The sequence below is a fragment of the Mesoplodon bidens genome (genome assembly GCF_964165515.1).
Source record: "Mesoplodon bidens genome assembly, chromosome: 17".
Taxonomy (NCBI): Eukaryota; Metazoa; Chordata; class Mammalia; order Artiodactyla; family Ziphiidae; genus Mesoplodon; species Mesoplodon bidens.
Genome location: NC_138174.1, coordinates 75,522,180 through 75,546,263, shown reverse-complemented (window position 1 = coordinate 75,546,263; position 24,084 = coordinate 75,522,180). Strand labels below are relative to the sequence as shown.

At 42.1% G+C, this 24,084-nt stretch overlaps 1 protein-coding gene across 2 annotated transcripts in view; it reads left to right on the top strand.

The window, feature by feature from the left end:
• The window catches only part of ANKRD10 (ankyrin repeat domain 10), a 33,778-nt gene extending 14,916 nt beyond the window's left edge, over nucleotides 1–18,862 (top strand). Inside the window, exons 4-6 of one of the 2 annotated variants that reach the window (XM_081215195.1) lie at nucleotides 4,899–5,134; nucleotides 13,477–13,717; nucleotides 17,251–18,862. In XM_081215195.1, the coding sequence (XP_081071321.1) occupies nucleotides 4,899–5,134; nucleotides 13,477–13,717; nucleotides 17,251–17,710 (937 nt within the window). In that variant the 3' untranslated portion in view covers nucleotides 17,711–18,862. Of the gene's footprint in view, nucleotides 1–4,898; nucleotides 5,135–13,476; nucleotides 13,718–17,234 lie in introns of both variants that reach the window. The other variant, XM_081215194.1, reaches the window with a different exon arrangement.
• Nucleotides 18,863–24,084: the final 5,222 nt, after the last annotated feature.

The following is a 24,084-nucleotide window of genomic DNA, read 5'->3' as shown; positions in this document are numbered from 1 at the left end:
TTTTACATCAGGCGTCATCTGCCCAAGTGCAGTAAACCAAAGGCAGGAAATTCACGTGTGTGTTCTTTAAAGATTTAGTCTAAAAATATTGTGTACACTTTCATCAGTACCCCAATTTTCATGCAAAATACAGTTTTTGAGAGTAATTTTGAACAGTATCTTCCAGATACTGAAAATTTCCATTTGGACTAGTGTGTGAAGACCACAGTTCAGATTAACTTTGTCTTTAGCAGCCCCTCACTTGGGGTTGCTAGGAGTAGCCAGCAGTGAGTGCAGTGTGGCCATATCACACCCGCAGTGAATATCTCGGGATTGAAGAGTGAAGGCTTGACTCTTTAAAAAGTACTGTAACAGAAGAAAAGACCAAATTCAAATGTGAAATTATCATAGAACCTGTAAATCCTAAATCACATTCATGTACCCAGCTCCCACTGGATTTTAGGAAAATCATGGAGGGTTGCTTAGGTTTAATATCTGCTTAAACTTGTAACACTAAATAGAGCTGAAGGCTTAATAAATTGATGATACATTTTAACCAGGATAACGGTTTCAACTCTTAAAACGTTAAAATTGAAACATGCTTAACAAATAGGAGAGCATATATTAAAAAATGCATTGAAAGACCTGAGCCTCTTTTGTTAAAGTGTTTTAAGAACTATACCGCTTAGTTATTCTTTATGCTGCTCTTCACCTAGAAACGCACGTGATTTTCAGCCTCTGTGAAATACGTTTGAAAACCCTTTCTACTTATTAAGAAGTGACTTGAGGAATTCAGACCTGTAAAGACAGTTTCCGCCCCATTTATATTAAGCACGTCGCCCAATTCAGTCGTAAGACACTTAGAACTTTTAACAGAAAACACTCAGATGGAGTAGGAATGATTATTTCTTCTGCATGCTCTCTCAAGGTCTTTTATTTTACATTCCTTTAAAGTTTACCTTTAAATATCTCTTGATATTTAACATTTTGTGATTTAACAGATTTGGCAACTTTTAAAAAGTTATTTTTTCGTTTGAATTGAATAGTGCATAAAATTTCCAGAGAGACAGTTTTCAGGAACCCACAGGCATCTGTTATTTAGAGTAGGGGACTAGTCAGAAAAAGAAAGACAAATACCATGTGTTACCACTTATACATGGAATCTAAAGTATGACACAAATGAACTTTTACGAAACAGGAACAGACCCACAGACACAGAGATCAGACTTGGGGTTGCCAAGGGCGAGGGGGAACAGGGGAGAGAAGGACTGGGAGTTCGGGGTTAGCAGTTGAAACTGTTATGTATAGAATGGATAAACGACAGGGTCCTACCGTACAGCACAGGGAACTATATTCAACACCCTGTGATGAAACATAATGGAAAAGAATATAAAAAAGAATGTGTGTGTATGTATGTGTATATATATATATATATATATATATATATGTATAACTGAATCACTTTGCTGTACAGCAGAAATTAACATTGTAAATCAACATACTTCTATAAAATAAAATTTTTTTAAAAGAGTGGAGGACTAGTTACCAGTATCATCTGTTGGTTAAATGTTACTCAGTTGGTCCAGCCCATTGTTTGTTTTTGTATGGCCCATGAACTAAGAACGATTTTTATGTTTTTAAAGGGTTGAACAAAAATCAAAAGGATAGTATTTCATGACATGTAAAAATATATGAAATTCACATTTCAGTGCCAGTAACTAAAGGTTTATTAGAACATAGCCAGGGCTGTGGTCACACATCATCTAAGGCTGCTTTCAGGCTACAACGAGAGAATGGAGACTGTGGCCTGTAGAGCTTAAAGTCCTTGCGGTCCAGCCCTTTACAGAAAAAGTGCCTGCCCCGGATTGGTGATCCCAGTCATTCCTTCCCACCCAGTTTTTGTGCACCATACGCTTGCAGAGCCACTTGCAAGTTTTTAAATACGACCAGAGCAGAATTAGCATGTTAAACTTCGGGTAAAGAAAGGAGGAATGAATGGGGGGTATGTAGGAAAGGAGATAGGAAGGAAAGCATTTGGAGGTGGGAGAGGGAAGTGGGAGGTTCTGCTGTCCTGTACCAGAGTCAGGTATTAACGGATCTTTCTGCTTTAGAGGAACATAAACACTATTAAACTGAATGTTACATTCAGTCCTTAGTAACTGAGAAATAATACAGTTGAAGACTTCTGCAGTTTCATCAGAAGTGGAGAAGGGATACTGCATGTCCCTGTTTCTAATAATACTACTATAGGGATAGTGCCAAGATTATAATCTCCCAGTTAATTTTTCCAGTTACCTTCCGTCCCGGATTCTGATATCTGTCCATACATTTTCTGGAATGTTTTGAACTCTCCTTCGGATCACTCTTTAGATCCCTCAGAGTTATATGAGGAACCAGTTGAAGTTCAGTTCGGCTTGTGCTTGTTCTTACTTCCTTGGTCCACACATGAGGAGTACGTAGCATGAGCTGACTCTAGTGACTGTTCTTTCGAGTTTTGAAGATAATACTTCACACCCCCTGGAAATCTGACTGGCTTCGTCCAAGCCGAGTGCTGTGCAAGTGTTGGGACCACTCGTGGTGGTGGGGGACGGGGCAGGAGACGCGGCCTGTGCTCGCAGGCGGGTGCTCCCACTCAGACATTCACAGTCTCCGTGGTCTCCGGATATTGGCACGCACTTGCTCTTTTTCTTTAAGGCTATATTTCCCTGGAAGAACAGTAAACTTGCCCTTCTAACTCAGATTCAGTCTGCTGTTCAGTTTCTGAATTAAGAGTAAAGGAATTGAGTGTAGTTTGGATGTCCTCGTTTTCAGTGACTTAGAAAAGTTGGCGTGCTCCCTGAGCATCTCAGCTTTCTTCAGTGAACTGGCATTCAGGGTGGTAAATGCCTTTTTAAAAAATCTGTGTGCTGTTCTTTATTTTACCATCCACTGAGGAGTAATCTTTATTGTCGGCGTTATTTGTCCTGATTTTAAGCAGCAGCTTCTCATTTCTATATTCTTTAATTTTTGGAGAGCAAGTTCATATTTATCTATAGAAATGATCATTTTTTAAACTTTGCTTATATGTTCTGGGTCTTTGTCTTTTCAAATTGTGTAGAGTTAAATTTTTTTTTTTAATTTTATTGCGGCTACTTATTCTGTTCACAGTCTTCATAGAGTAGACCTTTTTGGACCATTCACTCATGATGTCTTCTGAAAATGAAATACACCATTTAAAAAAATTATCCAGTTTTACACTTGCTTGAATGTTAAATTTCTATAACATGTTGATATTAAAAATCAAGTATGTGATCATTTTCTGTACACATAACTAATGTAATTCACTCTACCCAAACTTTGATATTTCCTCTCTATTTAATTCATATATCAAAATACTATGAAATTTTAGAATAATGTTTATCAGAAATCATAGCCATAAATCAAATAAAATGTCAGTTTTAGTTCCCAGTAGCCCTGCACACAGCTGCCTTATATTTTTAAGAAAATATTGTTGGTTTTGGGGATTTTCAAGTCTTGTCTCTTTTATATTTGATCAGATTGAGTTTGGGCTTTTGCCTTTCTTCAGAATGTGTGATACATTTCTTTATCTCATGCTTTTAAAAGTGGAAACATATTTAGTGATTGTCCAAAAGTATATAGATTTTTCATTTCTGAGTTTGGAACCTTCTGAGTATGATGGCTGGAAATAGGAATACCGGGGTTATCATTATCTTTAAAATGAAAAATCCTTATTTGTCCCTGATTCTGTAGTTTTCTCCCTGAAATGGCTCTTTCTTTCATTCACGTTAATCTAGGGAAAAAGCACCCAGGGTTGTGCCCTGTTCTTTAGGGAACAAGACGAGCCTGTGTTTGGTCACAGCTGCATTGTGTGTGGCACAGCTCGCTGGGAGGTGTGGTACTGCCTTGGCCCTTCCGTGCTTCTCCAGTTTCAGTGGATCAGCGTGCAGCTGACAAGCTGTCTTGCTTTTTTACAGATTTATTTCACAGAGCAGTGTATTTTCTTGTCTTCCAGGGGAACTTCAATGTGGAGTTGCTTTTGTTCGCTCAGTTTTTATTGTTTCCTAGTTAAGATTTACAATTTCAACTGGTTCTTTCATATTCATCTTATTTAGAACTTTCACTTATATTCTGCCACCACTTCTGATTTAGTCTGACTCTTAGCTAATGCAGAGGACATCGGACCTTTACTTGTTAATGTTATTAGCCACGTAGGATGATGTTGATTCTTTTTGATGGTAGGACTCAGCCTAGGGAGATGAGTTCCTAGGACAGTATTAGAAGGAAACACCCACTCAAATGCTCTGAACTTCTGCAAGTTTTCCTAAGGCCAAAAAACAAAACACAAAAAACTCAGCTTTTCAGATCTCCAGTCTGATGATAAATTAGTCTCAGGACATCCTTCTAAACTTCCACTTATAGTGTCACATGTTAGCACAAATTCTGGCTTGTTGTTAAGCCAGTTGCCTTTGTTTTTAGGGAGCCAACTGTTATAAATGCCATGGACAATTCAGTACATGTTTGTTTGTTATGATTTTACTCGAGCTAAAGGAATGGATTATTAAAATTAAGTGCAGATAATATAGAATTCAGTTTCAGGTTAAGTCTGAAGTTAGCATAAATTTACATTCTTCAGACTTACATAACAAATGATTTTGAGAAGTTAAATAGGAAGATGCCTTTTTTTTAAAGTTTAGTATATTGATTTTTAAATTACTATCTCCCAAATCTTGCTTAGTAATCAAATGTGCATAAGAGAGAAGTTAGTTACAGAGCTAGGATGAGTAACTCCTTCTTTAATTCAGACTTGCTGTAAATCTGTATGCTCTTTCATATCACCTGCAGATAGTTAGTCAGTTCAGCAGGAACAGACCCGATGAAAATGGTAATGGGATGTAATTCAGTGTTTTTGTGTCGTACAGCCTGAGAAATGCCAGTGGCCTGACGGCAGCAGACATTGCTCAAACCCAGGGTTTCCAAGAGTGTACCCAGTTTCTCTTGAACCTCCAGAATTGTCATCTGAATCCTTTCTATAACAGTGGCCCCTTAAATGGGGGCCATCCGAATGTATTTCCTAATCACATTAGTGTGGGAACAAATCGCAAGAGATGCTTGGAAGATTCGGAACCCTTTGGAGTAAAGAAAGCTCGAACCACAGGTGAGACCACTTTGTGGGTGGGAGAGAGCAAACTTGTTTCCTTTCTTTAACGTGTTTTCTTTTTTATGGCTGAAAGCGCCTTCGAGATGACTCCTTCACGTAAGGGGTACTGTGCCCGGAGGACTCTGGTGCAGTGATGGAGGAGTTTTTCCTGTGTTGCCACTTTGAAGATTGGCCATTTAACGAAAGGGGAGGATATGAGAGGGCAGTGTTGACAGCTGAAGTGTAAATGTGTGTATATAACTTTCTGCACACCCAGGTTTACCTGCCATGAATTAGATTTTTCTCATTTGTTGTACCTGTTTGAAATACAACTATTAAAAAAAAATCTGCCCCGTGCCTCATTTTTTTTTTCCTGTGAATTTTCCTGGGCTTAACAACAATTGTTAGTCTGATAGTAAAATATAATTTCACATCTGGGAAGGTAGATGTTTGCATTGGACACAGTGTGGTGTGTGTTTGTCGCAGCAAGGCCCGGTGTGCCACTTTGACATTGAGGACTTAAGTCTCTAAGGTAAGTTATTTTAGTTTTAAGTGTTCTTCCACCTTTTTATCTTTAGATAGTTTCGGGGTTTGTAAATAAGCAGAGTCAGCTAGTCACTCTTTACGGTTGAGGGAAAAAAATCTCCCTTTCATTTAGGGGGAAAAACATTAAGAATTACTAGCATGGCAGGAATATTCAGCAAGCTTACATGGAAAGGGTAATTCAGAGGTGATGGTGAAAAGTAATCATGGTGAAATTATGCGCTCAGATAAGTTTTGCTGAAGATAAATACAAAGTTGTGCCCTTTGGCTTTAAAAAAAAACAACTGTACATGTATAGTCTGAGAAAAACCTGAGTGGCTGGTTTCAGTTGACTTTAATGTGTCAGCTTTATCCTCTTTCCTGTGGGCTGCCTCTTTTGTGTAACTGGAGTCTGTCCAAACAAAAACATTTTTCCTACAGAGTCAATAAAACTGCATCATCTCCTTCACAACTTTTAAAATGTTGGTCCGTATAAAAACTTGTGATTATGTGACTTTTCTATAGCAATGAATGTATGAACTTAATAGTTTCTCAAATTCATAGCTTTTGTAAGTTACGGGCCTAATAGTTTTTAGAAAGGTATAAAAATCACATGCACAACCTGAAGGTATGTCTAAACTTCAAAACATATTCCTTGTTTTGTTTAATGCCTGGTTAATAATTTTGGGATGGTATTGTTAGCTTCACTCTATGACCTCATGCAAGAATTGGACGGGTGTCCATATCATGTTAGTGTATACGATAAATCTTAAATTCTGTTTAGTTTTTTAAAAAAGATGTCACTTAACGTTCTAAGAAGACTCAAATGTACGTAAAGAGTTTTAAACTAGTCTCATCAGGTTTTAAGTTCGGTTGAATTGGCCAGTATCTTCTTATTGAAGTATCTCTTTCAAGCCTTTCCAAGGATTCCTAAAACTTAAGAACTTGTTTCCTAGCCCCCGGGGGTGCACAAATTGGGTTTGAATAATCATGCAGGTATTTGGGAGATTTTATTTTCCTCCTCTAGACAGGGATTCATCTTGGTTGACTGGGTTAGAGATTGGTGTTTTGCACATTAAACTCAACAGTGCAGCTTTCCCAAAGTGCCCATTCCTAGTGCTCAGGTCGAGGATGCCAGTTGAGAAGAAAATGGGGTTGGAGCCTGGCGTTTGAGTTTGCCTGAGTGCTGCTCCAGTGCACGTGGAGAGAGGGGGGTCTTCTCACCCTCAGCACATGCACCTGACTTCTCAGCTCCTGTTTCCGGGCCCTCGCTTGGCTACTGGCCCCTGAGGTTCATCCCACTGGTCACTCAAGATTGTGCATGTGTGTGAATGTGCATGCAGAACAGATGGGCCTTCGTCCCACCCTTGCCCCTGCACTCCTTTTTCTTTTCTCTGGGAGAAGGTTTCTCTTTTTTCTTTTTACCATAACATACTCACTGTGAATGGGGTATTGGGGCAGTAATTCTCAGTGACTAAAACAAGGTTTTTCTTCCCAACCGCCTGAACTTTCTAAGTGAAATAATAGTTGGCTTCAGTAGCTGTATAGTTATTTACATTCTGTGACTGGGGTTTTTTTGTGTGTGTGTGAGGGTTTTATTTTTTTGTATGTTGCTTTAGTTCATTTTCATTTAATTTCTGACATCTTGTTTTGATTTGCTATATAAATGTATGAGCTTGAGGTTTTGTTCATTCTGAATTGCTCATTTTGTAGGTAAGTTTTTAGTTCTCATGCCAGAGTAAAAAAATGTGTTTACCCCCTTGTGTAACATATGCATATAAAATACATTTTTGAATAACTTCACATGTAAAAGTATTTAGAGAAATTTTAAATCTTTTTGGGGGGGCAGTTAAATTTGCTGTTTTAAAAATAGATGCCTGGAATAATATCTTGGCTACGTAAATGCATAGCGTGGACCTTATCAATAAACTTAGTCTATTCTGTCTTACTAGAATTTAATAACTACACATATTGATGTTTTTAGTGTGGAATATATATTCACAAAAGCAATCACTTCCAGAAATGTTTCTGGCTAAGCCAGCTCTTAAAGATGTATGTGTCCTGTAAATTTAGCTCTAACGTTTTTCTTAAGTTTGGAATCACGAATGTGATCCTCTCCATAGAGAGTAGGATCTCTCTCTTAATAAACTGTTTGCAGATATTTTAAGGTAATGGGAGTAATTTTTCCCATGGAAACCTTATTGATGTAAGAGAACGCAGTGCAGTGATCAATTGTTCTGCTCAAGTAACAGAGTGTCCTTGGAAGCAAGTTGTACTACAGACATTCACACTTTAAATGCCTGTCGTGTGGTCATTCACACCAGTATCGGGACGCACCCTGGTCAGAACACAGATACGATAGCTGTGGCCACAACCTCCCGAAGGTGAAATAAACTCCAAAGCTGTGTGGGCGGTTGGTATAAAGGAAAAGTACTTCGGGGTAGTATTCTCCCCAGTATGGATTGTCTTCATTTAGGATGGTGCAAGGAAGCATCAGTATAGAACTAGGTTTGGGGTTGGTTGGGTTTTCTTTTCCTCCCTGTTTACCAACCATTTGCTCAGGATGGAATGACAGGTGGACCTCGGGACTTCAGCTGCCCAGTCAGATTTGTGTTAGGTCTGTTAGCATTCTAGTTAATCTTCAGGAGTAACTGCAATTACTCACAAATGTACTCCTGGAAAACTTGTCCACATTATCCATGATCCAGGATAGAGAAGAATGCCACTCTCATCCATGAGAGAAACTTTTCATCTTGTTAATGAAATCCATAATTGTTGGGGTGCAGCTCCAGAGTGTTCACTGGGGAGAGGCAGTGTGAGTTACAAACTGACCCAGGGACCTACAGTTTTGTTTTGGGTTAACAGTTGCCATCAGTAGGAGGCTGTGGTGGTACCAGACCTCACGTGTTGAGTTGACTTCACGGTTTTGTTTTAGTCAAATAGATGTATTACTGAGCTTAGCATCTCATATGTCACGTGTTAGGTATTTAATGTAAAACACCGTTGAGGAAAAATATATCATGAATTAGCTTCAAGTCAGCAGTAGGAAGTTGCTCAGCAGATGATCCCCAGGATGAATTTAACATAGAGACTCTCCCTCCACTTTCTGCTCTGAATTGTTCGTTTTGACCAGGCTTAAAAAGACAAGGAGAAAGGAGGATGGGTGTGGCTTAACGAGCTTGTTAAGTGATACAGGTTAGCTGATGACTTAAAACTTCAGATGATAGAAATCAAATTGGTAATGTAGTTCCATGTATGTGACATACACAAAAGACTTTAGTAACTTGTGGTGTATCTTTACTGTTCTCAAACTTGCAGTAAATGGCTGTATTTGCTTTTAAAAATTTGACCAGAGAACATTCCTAATGGCGTTGCAATAACAAATGATTGTTTTATCTCAGTCCCCAAAGACACAGCATTTTATAAATACAATCTGAATGAATGACATTTAACAACCAGGTGATTTTCTGTTTTAGTCTTGAGCTCAGCAAACCTCACGCACCTCTTCCTCTGCACGTTGTGGCAGCTGCAGCGGGAATCAGCCAGGGCCAGGCCCTGGCGCGCTTTGTTCCGGGTGGTTTGTGTCACGTGCACCTTCCCTTCCGTGTTCTTTTAACAGAACCCCAGATCCCTCGTTAGTGTTTCCACAACTGTCACTGCTTCTCCGTGTCCTTGGCATATTCACTAACCTGCCCTCTTGAATTTCCCCACCCCCAGTCTGCTGCAGTTGGGGCCATGGCAGGAGTCCCAGGAAAGGTCACCGTGTGGTAGAACCACCTTCCTACTGGCTTTATGTGCCGTTGTGATTTTAACAGGACCTTTCTTTGCAAAGGTAGTTATTTGGGTAAAATGTACTGTGTAGTAGAAGAGAACAGTTGTAATGAGTAATGCGGGGAAACCACGAAGGGAACATTTCCTTCCTGGTTCGTTTCATGGGGAATAGGGTTCCCCAATGGTCAGAGCTCCCAGTTGAGTGGGAAGGCCAGAGGGGTGTGAGGTAACCTTGGTCGTGGGTCAGCACCTAGGATTTCCCACACTGGCCCCCTCAAGAGGCGCAGAGGACTGTGAACCACCAGTCGGTCCCCTGGCCCTAGGCTGCACTCGACACACTGAGTGAAAGTGCTCGACAGTGTCCGCACATCGTGTGGTGTCAGCTGTGTGGGTTGTGTCTAGGTAGTGGTGCCCTGTTACGTCTTAAAGCACAGGACTGTGTAGACTGGTTTTTGCCTAGTAAGAGATTTCCTTTCCTTAAAAGTTAAGTCTGATGAGGCATTTCTCATGAGCCCTAGATGTGCAATGTAAATGTGCCTGGCAATCAAAATCCTGTTGTGTGCATGTTCTACATCTTGGGATGAGTGGGGTGCCACTTGTACAGTAAAGGCACATCTTCCTAAGTAGACCTAGCCAGCACGAAAATAAGCTTCCTTGATGGCAGTTTCTGTAATGCTGCAGACCCCTCCCTGTCTAAAAGTTACGGAAGGCTTTTCCTATGTTTTAAAACTCCTTGATCAGAAATAGTTTATATAGTTTTAGAATCTCACTGGTATCTGGCTTTAGGAGTTTTTTTCAACTCTCAAGTCTTAGATGAAAATTCAGATGCGGATTTCTGTGTTGCCCTGGGCACCTTCCCGAATGGAGCATCTTTACTGGCCCCAAGGTCAAGGATGAGGGGCTTCTTAGGCAGTGGTCACACCTCGTCATGACTCCACCTCTGGGGGAAGAAAACTGGGAGGGTTTATTTTGAGCCAATCCTAGGTGATTTTCTGTCATAAATACGCATTGTCTAACGTGTATTGAAGTCACGTCTAGTCAACAAATACCTGCTTTGGCAGTCAACGTAAAAGATAAGGACGCTTTTTACAGATGTTCGGTAATTTTTCCTTTTAACTGGAATAGGAAGACGGGAAGGGAAAGTGCTTCTTTTCTAAAACAAATAGAACCAAAATGGATACTTTTGGAAGAAAATTTTTTTTTCTGAAATGTCTACAAGCCACTTTTCTCAGACGCGGCGTGGAATATTTCGGTAGTTCCTTTGGCAATGGCGATACGTGTGTTGGGAGAAAATGCCGCAGGTGATGTGCTCCGTGGCTGTGGGGAAAGGAGTCGAGTCCAGATGCAGTGTCCTTCAAAATTCTGAAAGGCCAATTTTAATTTCATGGCTTATAGTTCAGTTTTAAAAGGTAAATGATTACAACCTCAGTGCTCCCATTGAGCTGCTTGAGCCCTTCCTGTTTCCAGGTGCTAGAAATAAAGACATGAAGGCGTCGGTATAAAATACATCACCCAGGGTTCTGGGCATCTAGGTTAGCAGCCAGGTGGCTGCACGTCCTGGCAGATGGATCCGGTATGGGAAAAACGCCTTGCAAAGATTGCTTATCTACGGAGAGAGTAATTAAATTCTAGGCTGTCTGTATTAACATATGCCTCCCACGTTCAAGAGTTTTCTTTACTAGAATCTGAAAGCTTTGGTCTGTTGCGTTGTTGTCCCACTCTATTGGTGAGCAACTACCTGCATGAACAAAAGACACGTGTAAAAGGATAGCGTCCCTGGTGCACTGCATAGGCCTCTGGTTAAGGGATCAGTCTCTGCTTTAAGGTGGTATTGTGCCCTCTCCTCTATACCCGCTTTTATTTTGAAAATCCCTCCCTTTGCCACCAGCTCGTCTGGCCCCCTAGTGGTAGGTCTGCCCTCCTGTCCTTTTTCATTTTATAGCTAGTCTGACCTGAGATGACTCCTCCAGTTACTCTTAATAGTTTTGCTTGCTTTCTGTGTGTGTGCCTTTTCTGGCTGGAGCCTGGGCATCATTCATCGATGGAACACTGCCAGGCACTGGGCTTGGCGAGTGAAGAGACATTCCCTGCCTTCATGAAGCTGTTTTCTTGTTGCACTTTTGGGGGAGGAGGGGGGTCCTCGTGTCTCACCTGTCAGCTTTCTTTTTAAAACCTGCTTTTGCCACTGTAACCTAGATGTCACTTTCCCCAAGGAATACTGGCCCTGAATTCCAGAACAAAACCAGACATTAAGAGTATGGCTACATAAAGCTATCTGCACTGTATCCCCAGTGAAGTCTGACCTTTTGTATGATAGGACGTTTGTGGCTTTGCCCCGATAACCTGCACTGGTTCTCAGTAAACTGCCTGATCTGGCTCATCAAACGTGGGCCTTGCTAATGTAGGCCCCTCATCTCTGCAGTGACTGACCGAGAACTCCTGAAGGTTGTGAGGCTTTTGTCAACTGGTACCTGGAACATCCCTCTCCCAGCCCCCCCCCCCCATTTTCTAAGATGTCCTATTTACCACTGACTTTTTGAAAGTACCTTGTTTCATAGTGAAGATGGAGCCTAGCCTATCACTGATTTGGGGCCTGTGGAGGATTAAGAAAAGCTTCACAAAAGACTGAAGTCCTCAGTTTGTTGCCTCTGGCTTTAAATCACCTCTTTGTAGGGTGCTTTTGGCTTCATACCTGTGCAGATTTTTTCTCAGCTGCACAAATCACACGGCTCTGTTTCTATTTCTTCCATATACTGATCATTGGGAATTTGTGTTTCTCTTTTAAGACTTTTTTTCATTTAAAACTTTCAACAGTTTGGAGAATACTCTGGAACTGATATGCTCATTCCTATATTGAAAATAACTCGTGTGTGTCTAAAATTAGAAGTAATTGAAGCTGCCCAGTTCAGGTCTCTCTGTTTTTAAATGTTTATTTGAAAGAAATTACACTGAAAGTTGTTACTTATTTGTTGTATATACCCTCTGACCCAGAAATCATTCTGGTTTATCTTGGGAAAGAACCAGAAGTGTATGCAAAGGTGCATTTATAGGGATGTTAGTTATATGGTATATTCATGATAGGAAAGAAAAGGAGCCACCCACACCACAGTGGGGAGCTGGGTGGTGGGTGAACTGTAATCCAGCCATACAGTGGGCTATTATTCAACTTGAAAGATCCTTTTGAGTTTAGTTGATGGGATGCATTCATGCCATGGTAAATGAATAAAGGCGAGGCGTGAAAGTGATCTTTGGATTCAATTTTGTAAAATATGCGTGCTGCTTAAGACTGGTGAGCCATACGCTGCGTGAGAATGGCTGCTCCCGAGAAGTAGGCTGCCCGGGGCTGCAGGAGGTATTGCTGCACAGAGTATGTGACCCCTGAAGGAGTGGCCAGGTGTGCACATGAGCTGTTCTCCAAGGTGCGGGAGTGGGAGTCTCATAAGAAACGTGCGTCCGTAGCGTCCTTTCCAAATGTCTTGGAACCCAGACGTTTAGTGGGTGTTTCCAGCTGCATTGCATCTTGGTGCAGAGGGTCAGAGCTGCTCTCGGGCGGTACTGGACAAACCTGTCTGGATCTTGGCTTTTACTTCATTTTCTGTTAATGAAGTAAGTTAACTTTTTTAAAAATTTGAGGACCGTTTTAGTGGTTTTTATGTTGTTCAAGAATTGTCATTTCTTTATGAAAAACAACTGAAGGTACATTTGGGGGCATAGCATAGAGTGTCCTGAATCTTTAAAACTATTTAGAAATGTCTGTGAGTTGTATAACTGCTTTACATTGTCCAAATAACAGCCCTAAATGAAAATTTATGCCGACAAGTAAATCTCAAGTAGGTATGTGAAATGCCATGACTTTTCATCGAAGCTGCACATTTGAGGAATTGTTTTCTATTGGGGAAAGTAAGTTTCTCGGCAGTGTGCCAAGTCCATTAATAATCCGTAGGTTGTAAAGTTATCTGACAGATTGAGAGCCTCCAGTGCTCTGACAACAAGGAATAAGAAGCGTCTGTGTCAAAGTCCTCTGCTGCGGTGTAGGGAACCTAAAATTACCTTTGTTTTCTGTGCAGCTCAAAGCTCGGATGACCCCATGCCGCTCCTGAATGGCGAGGCGGAAGACGATGCTGACAGCATGCACGTCGATAGAGAGTTTGTAACAGGTGGGAGTGGACAGTTTCCTGTTAGCCACAGCAGCGGTCCAATGGTCGAAGACACCAAACAGCAGGAGGGTGGTTCCGTTGGACCGAAAGAAATAGAAATCTATACTGTTTCAGCAATGCAGACCCCCTGCCGCTGCAAGAACCAGTATGCGTGTTATTTCTAACACGCGTTCGCTCAAGCAGTCTTTGCACTTTGTCCAGTGTTTTAAAGAATGTTATGCTATAATTTGCATATCTTGGACAAGCTTGTAGCTATAAGGAGAAGTGTTCTGGTGCATTTTATGGATATGAAAAATACAAGTGCAATCTTCCTATTTTGATTTGAGGCTTTTGCTTAATGTGCCTTGTTTAATTTTAATGAGGTTTCTTTCACATTTTTCATTTTCTGACATAGGACCTTGGGGTGACTATACCAAACAAACATCTATTGCTAGTAATTTCAAAGTGATAAACAGCAAAAGGAATGTCTGGCTGTAAACACTGAGAACTAGTAGATGTTGTGGTTTTGACTTGTAACCAGTCAGGCCACTGTGAAATCTCTAACTCAGCATTCCTGGTTGCTTTGGTTTGTGTGGGGCTCACTCTGAATCTACTAAGATGCTGAGCACTGTGTCTCACGAAACACATTTTTTCACTAAAATTTTTAGTATATTAAAACAGTTGATAGTCATTTTTGGTTTTTAAAAGTAAGGGCTTTGTTTCTTTTACTATTTAGAGTAAAGATTTAGCCATTTAGCTAATGCTTTTTTCTACCATTCTTTTATCTAGGTGACCATGAAAACGTTTTAGCCATTCTCTTAGTGTGTTAATATATTTGGAAATAGATACTGGTTTTTAAAAAGTTTTATTATTATATCTGTATGCTAAATTCTTCACTGGGGATAAAAGATTATATATAGGGCTTCCCTGGTGGCACAGTGGTTGAGAAGTCCGCCTGTCGATGCAGGGGACACGGGTTCGTGCCCCAATCCGGGAGGATCCCACATGCCGCGGAGCGGCTGGGCCCGTGAGCCGTGGCCGCTGAGCCTGCGCATCTGGAGCCTGTGCTCCGCAACGGGAGAGGCCACAACAGTGAGAGGCCCGCGTACCACAAAAAAAAAAAAAAAAAAAAAAATCGTTTTTGTTCACTAAGATGAAAAGAAAATGTGTACATCTTTGTAGAAGCTACAGAATTGTTACAGATGGAGTCACCATTTTGCCAAATACTTAAATGAAATGGGTAGATTTTCCAAGGGAAATTCTGATTGGATAATACATTTAAAGATCTTGGCTAAAGATAAATAACAGAACTCAAAGCCAGCTTTTTTTAAAATGGCATTGCTACATGCTTTTAAAAAGGCAGAAGTAATCACTCTTTAATCTTCAAACAGTAATTCCCTCGGTTTTCAGGTTAAATTTAATGCCGCTCTTGAACCTAACATTGAAAAGGCCATTATTTAAACTCAACTCATCCCATACGATAGGTGCCAAGTAAGCATTCCCCATGTTTTTCATCACTTCGTTTATAACACTCTCTGACTGAATAAACAAAAGGTATGGAATTGCTAGAGATCACTTACAGTAGGTGGGCGAGGGGATGGGATGGAAGAGGCGAGTCCTGGAAGGCACGTTGGAACAGAGTGTACGGGCGGCCCTGGGCGGTCCTGCAGACCGTCAGCAGGTGCGGGTCTGACCAAGCAGCCCTAGGTCTTAGCCAGTCTCTGGGAGGTTTGCTGCTCTCATGCTCAGTTTTACTAGATGTTTCATAATGACATGGGGTTACAACTAGCCTTGATTTTGAGAATGCTTAATGGAGCTAACTTACTTTAGCTGGGCACCAGAGAAGAATGATACACATGCAGTGAACATTAAACAAAAAAACATCAGTCTATGGGCTTCCCTGGTGGCGCAGTGGTTGAGAGTCCGCCTGCCGATGCAGGGGACACGGGTTCGTGCCCTGGTCCGGGAAGACCCCACATGCCGCGGAGCGACTGGGCCCGTGAGCCATGGCTGCTGAGCTTGCGCGTCCGGAGCCTGCACGTCCGGAGCCTGTGCTCCGCAACGGGAGAGGCCACAACAGTGAGAGGCCCGCGTACCACAAAAAAAAAAAAAAAATCAGTCTAGTTAACTTGGATTTCTGAGGCCCAGTCACCTAAAAATATAATTTCTATCTTTGTTAGTAGTAGTATAGTTGTCTTAATAACTATGAAGGTCAACATCCTACTCATGAGTTTTATTACCCAGGAAAAGCTGTTTATTTTGGGGGAAAAAAATAAATATTTCCCTGGGAATAACTTGTTTTACTTTTAATTTTACCTCATGTTTAGTTCTTGAAACACTTGTTCTCCAGCCTTAAGTTTAACTAAATAGAAAATCTGTCGTTCAATTTGAAAAGAAATAATCCATAATCTGCTGAAGAATTTATAGCGGCTGTTAAACTGTGTCACTTAAACTGCCAGAAAATTGATGATTAATAGAATGTTTAGAAGATGTTTTTGTTCATTGAACAAGATGTGATTTTTTTGTCATCGGAAAGATTTTCAGGACACACAGAAACCTATGCCTGGGTGCCAGTCGGGGGTCATAGTGTGCGGGGTGTTAGGGTCATGGGACACACAGCTGTGTTCCTCATTCTAGAGGTTCCGGAGTCAGTGCTTCTGTGTTTAGTGTCACACTTTACCTGAATAGTGCAGAACATGGGGTAAATTTTGCCATCATTAAGCAAGTCGTAGTTTTAGATCACTCTCTGTACTGTTCTGTGAATTCCTGTGAACGTGAATATTAACCCTTGAGTTTCACTATACAGAAAGTACCTTGTAATTGCCTATTCCCATGTGTCCAAGCGTTTTGTGATTGACATTTTTTTCCCGTAAGACATCTCCCTCTTAACAGATGTCTGTATGTGCAGATTATGGTTTTTGAAAGTGGAACCTTGGAGATCATAGCCACTGTAATTGCTGAACTCAGAAGAAACTCTTCAGAACTGTGCTCTTGGCCCAAGACTGTATGCATGGAATCATTAGGATTCATGGTTCTTCCTGCAGTCTGCCAGTGCTGCTCTGTGGCATTTTGCAGAAGTGCCGTGTGATTCGAGCGTTGCTGAGGAAAGCGCTCCCTGTTCCTATTCCTGTGTGCGCGTCCCTGGCTCGGAGGAAGCGCTCTGAGGAGCCTCCTGTGACGCTGTCAGACTTTGTCCCGGGAGCCTCCTTAATTCACATGCTTCATCAACTGCCTTTCTTTTCTTTTCTTTTTTTTTTTTTTTTTTCATTTCTTAAAGGCTGGAGAAGTTTTTGGTTTATTTTAACCCTTTGTGGGAACACGTTCAGTTCTGATGGACTTTTTCACAGGTGATGATTTTTAAAACTGCTCTCTCCAAAGTAGTCTTAAACTGAACAGTTCCGTGCTGCTGGTATTTTTCATGCCGTATGTTTGTCAGCTGAAGCTCTTTCATTTGGTTCCCCAACACTAATGAAATCTATAAATGTTTCCTATCTTACCAGGCAAATGCTTCTGTTGTGTTTTACTTTTAAATCACTTATGCAACGTTTTTTGCCTTGCAAGAGGAACTGGTTTGTTTAAAGAAAGGAAACTAAATAAATCCTTTAAAACAGTAGCAGGAATGAAGCATTTTATACTGTCTCCTCCCCTCTGGTTCTGAATTTTGGTGACAGGTGTATTTCTTAATGCAGATACGAAAAACAGTAGCTCCGTATCGAATACACTGACAAATGGATGTCTCATCAATGGACATTTGGACTTCCCCTCCATGACACAGCTCAGTGGGATGGAGAGCAGGCGTGACCAGTGCTTAACAGGACTTAATGGAATTGGCGGTGGACTAGTTCCAGGACCGCCGTTTCCGAGTAGCCAGGGTTCTCCCTGTGTTCATGGGACTGAAGAGCCAGAAAAGGGCGCGAGCGTTAACCCCGAGATGTGCGGCTCTCTGCACCTGAACGGGAGTCCAAGCAGCTGCGTAGCCAGCAGGCCTTCCTGGGTGGAAGATATCGGGGAGAACCTGCACTACGGACACTACCACGGGTTTGGGGACACGGCCGAAAGCATCCCAGAGCTGAGCGGTGCGATAGAGCACTCCAACTCGGTGAAGCCGGAGGAGGGGCACGACAGCGCCATCCTGGGCACCATGCACCTGTTCCACGGCTCTTAGGGCCGAGGCCGCCTCTTGGACACATCAGGCCTCCTGCTAACCAACTCCGAATACTAGTGTAGCGTCAACCTGAAGGAATGCCACAACTTGTACTATGTTTTTATACTTCAGCTTTCTGAAAAAGTGCACTCCTATTTGGCAGGTTCTCGTTGAGTCCGAGCTTGAGTACAAGTAGGCTTATTTAGCGCACATGTGTCTCTCCGTGGGATAGTGGGCCTCTTTCAGGATGCACTTCTGAAATTTAATTTTTCTGCTGCCAATCTCAATATTTTCTTTTGAATACTATCACCAGAAATTGCCAGTTTTCCTTCCGTCAAATTAAATTGTATCTGATCAGGATAAATTGCAGACAGTAAATGAGGTGCCTGGTAATTTACCCCTTTGCACATGGGCATCATTTTGAAGAGCTCGCTTTTACTCTCTCCAGTAGAATTTTTGACAGAAGACAACTCTTTCCCTATGCAAGGTACAGCCTTACAAAGATTTCTTGCAGTGATTTGTATGAAGAAAAGAACGTTTGCCTTTTTCAAAGTCTTTTCATTGGAACTTTGCTACAGGCCGTGTGGTGAAGGTCTTACTTGTAGGCACACGTATTGGTTTGGGGACATGAGTGGTCCCTTCTTTAATGGTGTAGCTCACTGCCCTGGATTTCACTGAAAGCACCTGCAGCCTGGGACTGACTTCTGATTTGATGTGTTTTTATTCCACATTTCCTACTTGGACTCTAGGATTGTTACCACAGATAATGGTTTCCCTTATATGTAGTGGAAGTTCCTCTCTGTAGGGGAGTGTCAGGTCAAAATATTTAACTGACTCTTTTCACTTATATTTTCTTTTTTCCTTGTTTTTGTTTTTTGGGGTTTTCTGCTTTAAAATATATACCACTATATATATCCAGTTAACTGAGGGAATTTTGAATCTCTCTTAATAAAGCTGCATTAAGTTTATGGTTTTATAGAAATTAGCTTTTGTTTAGGCAACTAGTGGTCACACTGTGCAAATATTGTCATGAATTTTTACTTTTCTGATTTTTGTAATAAAAATTGGTGAAGATAGAGGATGTGTCAGATGAACAAAAGCAATGTTCTCAGAGTGTTACTAACATTTTGTTTTTAAATTGTCCTTTACACATGGAATAAACAAAAGCTCACACCCGATGTGTCTCTGGGTATGCTTCCCTGCGTGAGGGTGGTCCGTGGGAGGAACTGGAGCGGTAGACTTTTACCGCTGCCTCTCATTTTGCTTGTAAGATTCCATTTACTCTTCTGACCCTCCCATGTAGTCCTTTTCACTGCTTTTGGTTCACATGCTCTAATTTTATGAACACGTTGTCTCACTGGATCTCTCTTGGGGGTAGGGGGAGGTATAAATTGTTGTCAGCTAACAGTATTGTCCCTGCATGCTTATTTTCATAAAAGACCACAACCATAGTTTCCTAAACTTCTTTGGGCCGGTACGTATTAATAAATGTAAGCCTTTTAAGTATATAAATTATAGTTAATAACGGCAACAGAATAGCCATTCTGGCGTGCCTAGTATGTTATTTAAAACGTTTATTTTTGTACATTATGGAAAAACCTACTAGACCAAGTGAAGGAGCACGAGCCTTTGGAAGTGTCACAAAAATTACTCTGTGCTGAGAGCAGAAGTCAGAACATCTGCCGTGTCACCTCCGCCTTCTCCCGTGCAGGGTCAGTCATCACGCCTGGACGCAGGTGACCTCGGAAACCTTTTTAAGGGACTGATCATGAAGCCACCCAAGTGGCCGAGTTTCAAGACAGAGGAAACCTAATGCCGTTCCCTCATTCCCTGCGTGGACTATATTTGAAAGTATCTCAAAGACTTCATGGTGAACTAATATTTGCTGGAAAACATTAAATGAATCTCTTAAAATACGCTAAAGATCAGAACATTTGGTTAGCCATGGAATTGGGGAGAATATGACTGCTTCTTGGGGATAAGAATATTGCATAGAATCTATACTTGGGCAACCTCCACACTTCAGTGGGTAGGTGATACATTGTGGTTCAAAGTCACTGACATAAAGTGCTTAGAAATACATAAGAAGATTGTTATGCTGGAATTCTGTCTTGCCTGGAATTTGCTTCAGAATAATGTAGGACTGGAGAGTGAATGGGACAAAACTCAAACAAGATCTGGGCTGAGCTGATATCAACATTGGGTGCATGAAGGTTCGTTATTCTGTCTACTTCATCTATAATTGGGGAATAATTTTTTAAATTAGGACTTTAAGAAGAAAACAGATGTTCTAATACTTTAAAAACTTGCAGCCGTCATTTTCACATTGACCAAGAATAAGCTCAAATTTTGCTCAACTCACCAAAATTCAGTTCATGCTGAACTCTCACAGTAGTTCACTGGTTCTTCACATTTGGCCTGAAGAGCCTTTTAGGTGCTTGTATTAAATACTAGTGGCAAAGCAGTTGGAAAGTGAAATGAATAGGTCCACTTACAGTAACATCAAAACCATAAAGTACCTAGGAGCATGTCTTAAAAGGTGTCTAGACCTCTACACTGGAAACTATAATATAAAACACTTGTTAGAGAAAGGTCTCTGTAAATGTTTGTGTGGAAGTATGTAGTAACTGAGAAAGGAGAGGTATTTTAATAGCCTTTGCAGTTGATCATGAGTATTGGATACAAAATCAAAACTCTACAGAGGTGGTTTCTACAGCAATGGTTTCATAAAGGTTTGCTGCAGTGTTGAATCAGAAACCATATGGATGAATTTCTTCTACTCAGTTACATTAAACCTGTTTATCTTGTACTTTGAATGGCAGCTAATCCATGCATGATTTTATAACATCATGCCTTAGCTATTTGGAAAATACTCTTTTTTTTAAATCTTCCTTTTTTTTTTTTTTTTTTTTTTTTGGCTGCACTGAACAGCTAGTGGGATCTTAGTTCCCCGACCAGGGATCGAACCCATGCCCCCTGCAGTGGAAGCATGGAGTCCTAACCACTGGACTGCCAGGGAATTCCTGGAAAATATTCTTTAACTGAGGTCTGAAGATCTTCCAGATGTTGAAACATTTCATTTAATATTTAGAAAAACTCATTAATATCACTAACTATAGAAGTCAGAAGCTGACTTCATCATTCGTCACATACACTGTCATTTGTTTTCCTTGAAGTGGCAGGCTCACTTGGTTAATCTTTTTTTAAATCACATCTGCCAAACATAAAAAGTCATTAAAGTCTTAATAACCATTGTCAGTTATTTTTCAAATAAAAATGATGTTTCTAGAAAGAAAGCAACTGGTTACGTTGTAACACAACCAGCCAGGCAAGTGCTTTTCCTGGAGGCAATATTGTGCTTGGTTCCACATGCTTTCCATTTCATCACACAAGACATGTACTCAGTGGTTGAGATGTAATATGTATTTTTTGCTTCATCAAGGACATTTTTAAGTGAAATTGGCCTTTTTTAACTGCACACCAGTGAAGAACATAATGGTAATCAGGACAGTCGTTGCTAAGGCTTTCACCATTGCTTTTGAGCCACAGTGCAAATGTCAACACAGGAGAAAGCAACTCACATCTTGATAACATAGCCGTGAACTTTTGGGTCCCTGAAATGGTCCCAGGGTCCCGGGGAGTCTGCTCATCCCAGTTTGAGAACTGCTGGATCAACTGTGCTGTTAGCGTTTGGGCCGATGAGACCTCGGCAACTGAGGGATAAATGCTGGGATCTAGACAGGGTTCTTTGAATGGCTCTTTAGGCCTTTCTGTAGATTGAATTTTTTCAACTGAGAGCAACAGAGAACGGAGGAAGACTAATTGGAGACAGAAATGTTGAAACCTTTCTGAAGAGTCTTCCTGAAAAGAGGAGCCAGGAAGTAGGCTGTAGGGAGAAGCGGACGTGACATCAAGAGAGAGTTTGAAGATGGAAGATACAGGAGGGAAGGCTGGAGGCCCAGGTGAGCACGTGAGAAGGGGTGGGTCCCCTGATGGCTCCTGTTTCTGGTGAATTGTGAGCCCCCAGCTTGGGCAGGTGGTTTCCAAGAGACACGGGCATCCCAACCTGTGGCTGCAGCCATCGGTGATCCTGGGCAGAAGGGCCGAGTTGACTGGGCTGAACCGCGTTACGCTTCAGCTGAGCCAGCTGGACGAAGCAGCGGTGGAGTGCCTGGGATTTAAGCTGAGGAGGGGAGGCCGGGGCGGGGGGAGTTCTGATGGAGGTGATGGTGTCGGCTAGTCAGGCACCGCGGGGACAAGACGGTACAGTCACCGTGAGCAGTGAAACAGCCCAAGCGGAGTGAAAGGCCAGGGTGATCCAGGCAGCAAACCCTCGGGGGAGGAGGGACAGGCTGCGGATGGGGGCGTCAGTGCAGCCAGTGGTGGGGGGCATTGCCGGTGCTGGCTGATGAGGGGGTGAAACTGGGCCAGGACGGAGGGCTGCACCAAAGCCAGGCTTCCTTCTGCTCTCAGCCCTCACGGGTGCGGGCTGGCGGGGCAAAGGGCGCACAGTGTCCCCTAACCTCCAGCCGCTCACCCTGCTTCTGGGACACACGAGTAACCAGGGAATCACGATTCTGTGCCACGAGGGGGGAGTACAGGGTCCACGGGGGATGAGCTCCCCTAGGACGGGCGGTGGGGTTGTCAGGGGAGCCTGTCCAGAGGAGGGGGATCACGCCGAGGGAACCTGTGCAGGACGCACTGGAGGGACCCTGAACCTCCTTGTTTCTGCTCCCTTTGCTGGCCGGCCCATCTTCCGAATAAGGCCGTAGTCCTTCAGCTGCTTTAAAGCCGGCTCTCTTGTGTTAAACAAAAAGCAAACAGCCCAGGGTTCCAGAATATTCCCCACCCAGTGATGCTACTGCATTAATATCAGAGTCAATTCATTGGGGGTTTGATGTTTAGTTTTTCAAATTATAATAAATGATCATCCATTATGAAAATAACCTTTGATATCTAATAATGGCAGTTGACGATGTTTAAACGACCTGATTTCTTGCACAAGGCATGTTTCTTTAGCGTCAAACAGACAAGCATCAGTCACTGTATCCATTCGTGTACTTGGGTTGTCAGAACTGGAAGCAAGCTCAGGCCCCTGGAAGCAAGCTCAGGCCCCTGGAAGCAAGACGAGGCAGCAATGACGTTTCGTACAGGGCTGGCTGGTGACACAAACGCTGGGGCGCACCGGAGCCTCGGAAGCGCCTGGAACCAGAGACTGCTGAGAAGGCAGCTGTTTCTCCGAGTTCAGTGTTTGGTCTCCACCGCTCTCCCCATTTGCTGAATTCTCCATCTCTCCCCAAACTGGCTTTTCGCTGGTCTCTGATTTACACGAACCGGTTCAACCACAGCTTGGAGGGCAAGGTGCAATTTCTTCTGCCAGAGACCAACTGGCAGAAGGGGAAGCCCTGTTCCAGTCCCCAGCAGGGTCCACCCGTGCCGTCCCCTGCAGGTGGGAAGTGGCTAGAACAGCAGCGGGAGCTCTGAGCCAGAAAGCCGCTCCCACGGGTCTGCACACCTCACACGTCAGAGAAACCAGAGCAGGTCCCTGCGATGTGCAGGCCCTTTGCACGCCTGTATTCCCAGTCCAGTATGTATTTATCTCTGAATTGAACAAACTCTTGGAGACAATAATTCCTTATTTCTGAGGATTTCCCTAGGGAAAGTGGCAGGACGTGGCCATCTGCTGCAGAGAGGCAGCCCCCAAAGCCCTTGATCCGCAAAGGTCATTTACAGCCGCATACTCAGGCGACACATCACCTCCCCATCGTAACCCCACAGGGCAGCAGGCGGAGGGAGACACAGGCCCGTCCACCCATACCCAGAATATGGGCTCCTAACCCAACAAGGACATTTTTGAAAAACAATATCTTAAGCATTTTTTTTATCATTTATGTATGGAACGCTATTTTCAAGGGTTATGACAGAAGCAAACCTACATAAAGTTATACTGGACATTAGAGTCCAGTTGGGATGATACCTTTTAAATCACGGTGATTTAAACCTGAAAAAGAGAAATGGAAAGCCATAGAGTCAAACATAAATATATTGTGTTGGAAATCTTGTTAAATAGGGCACAAGTAAACACAACAAATGTACTAGTAAATTGACAAATGCTTCACGTACCATTAAAAGCCATCACGGGAATTGTATTTCATGAAATACCAATAAATAAAAAGCAAGCCACAACGTGAAACAAATTAGAATAAATGTATATAAAATTCCTATCGACAGAGCAAAATGTACTACTAAAAATTGGTACAAAATGTTAGGCAGACTAAAAAAAACCTTAAATGATTCTTTAAAAAGGTAGCCATAGTACATGTTAAAAAATACTCTAATAAAAGTGAATACACAGTATATAACAAAATAATACATTTGAAACAGTTACAATGTCC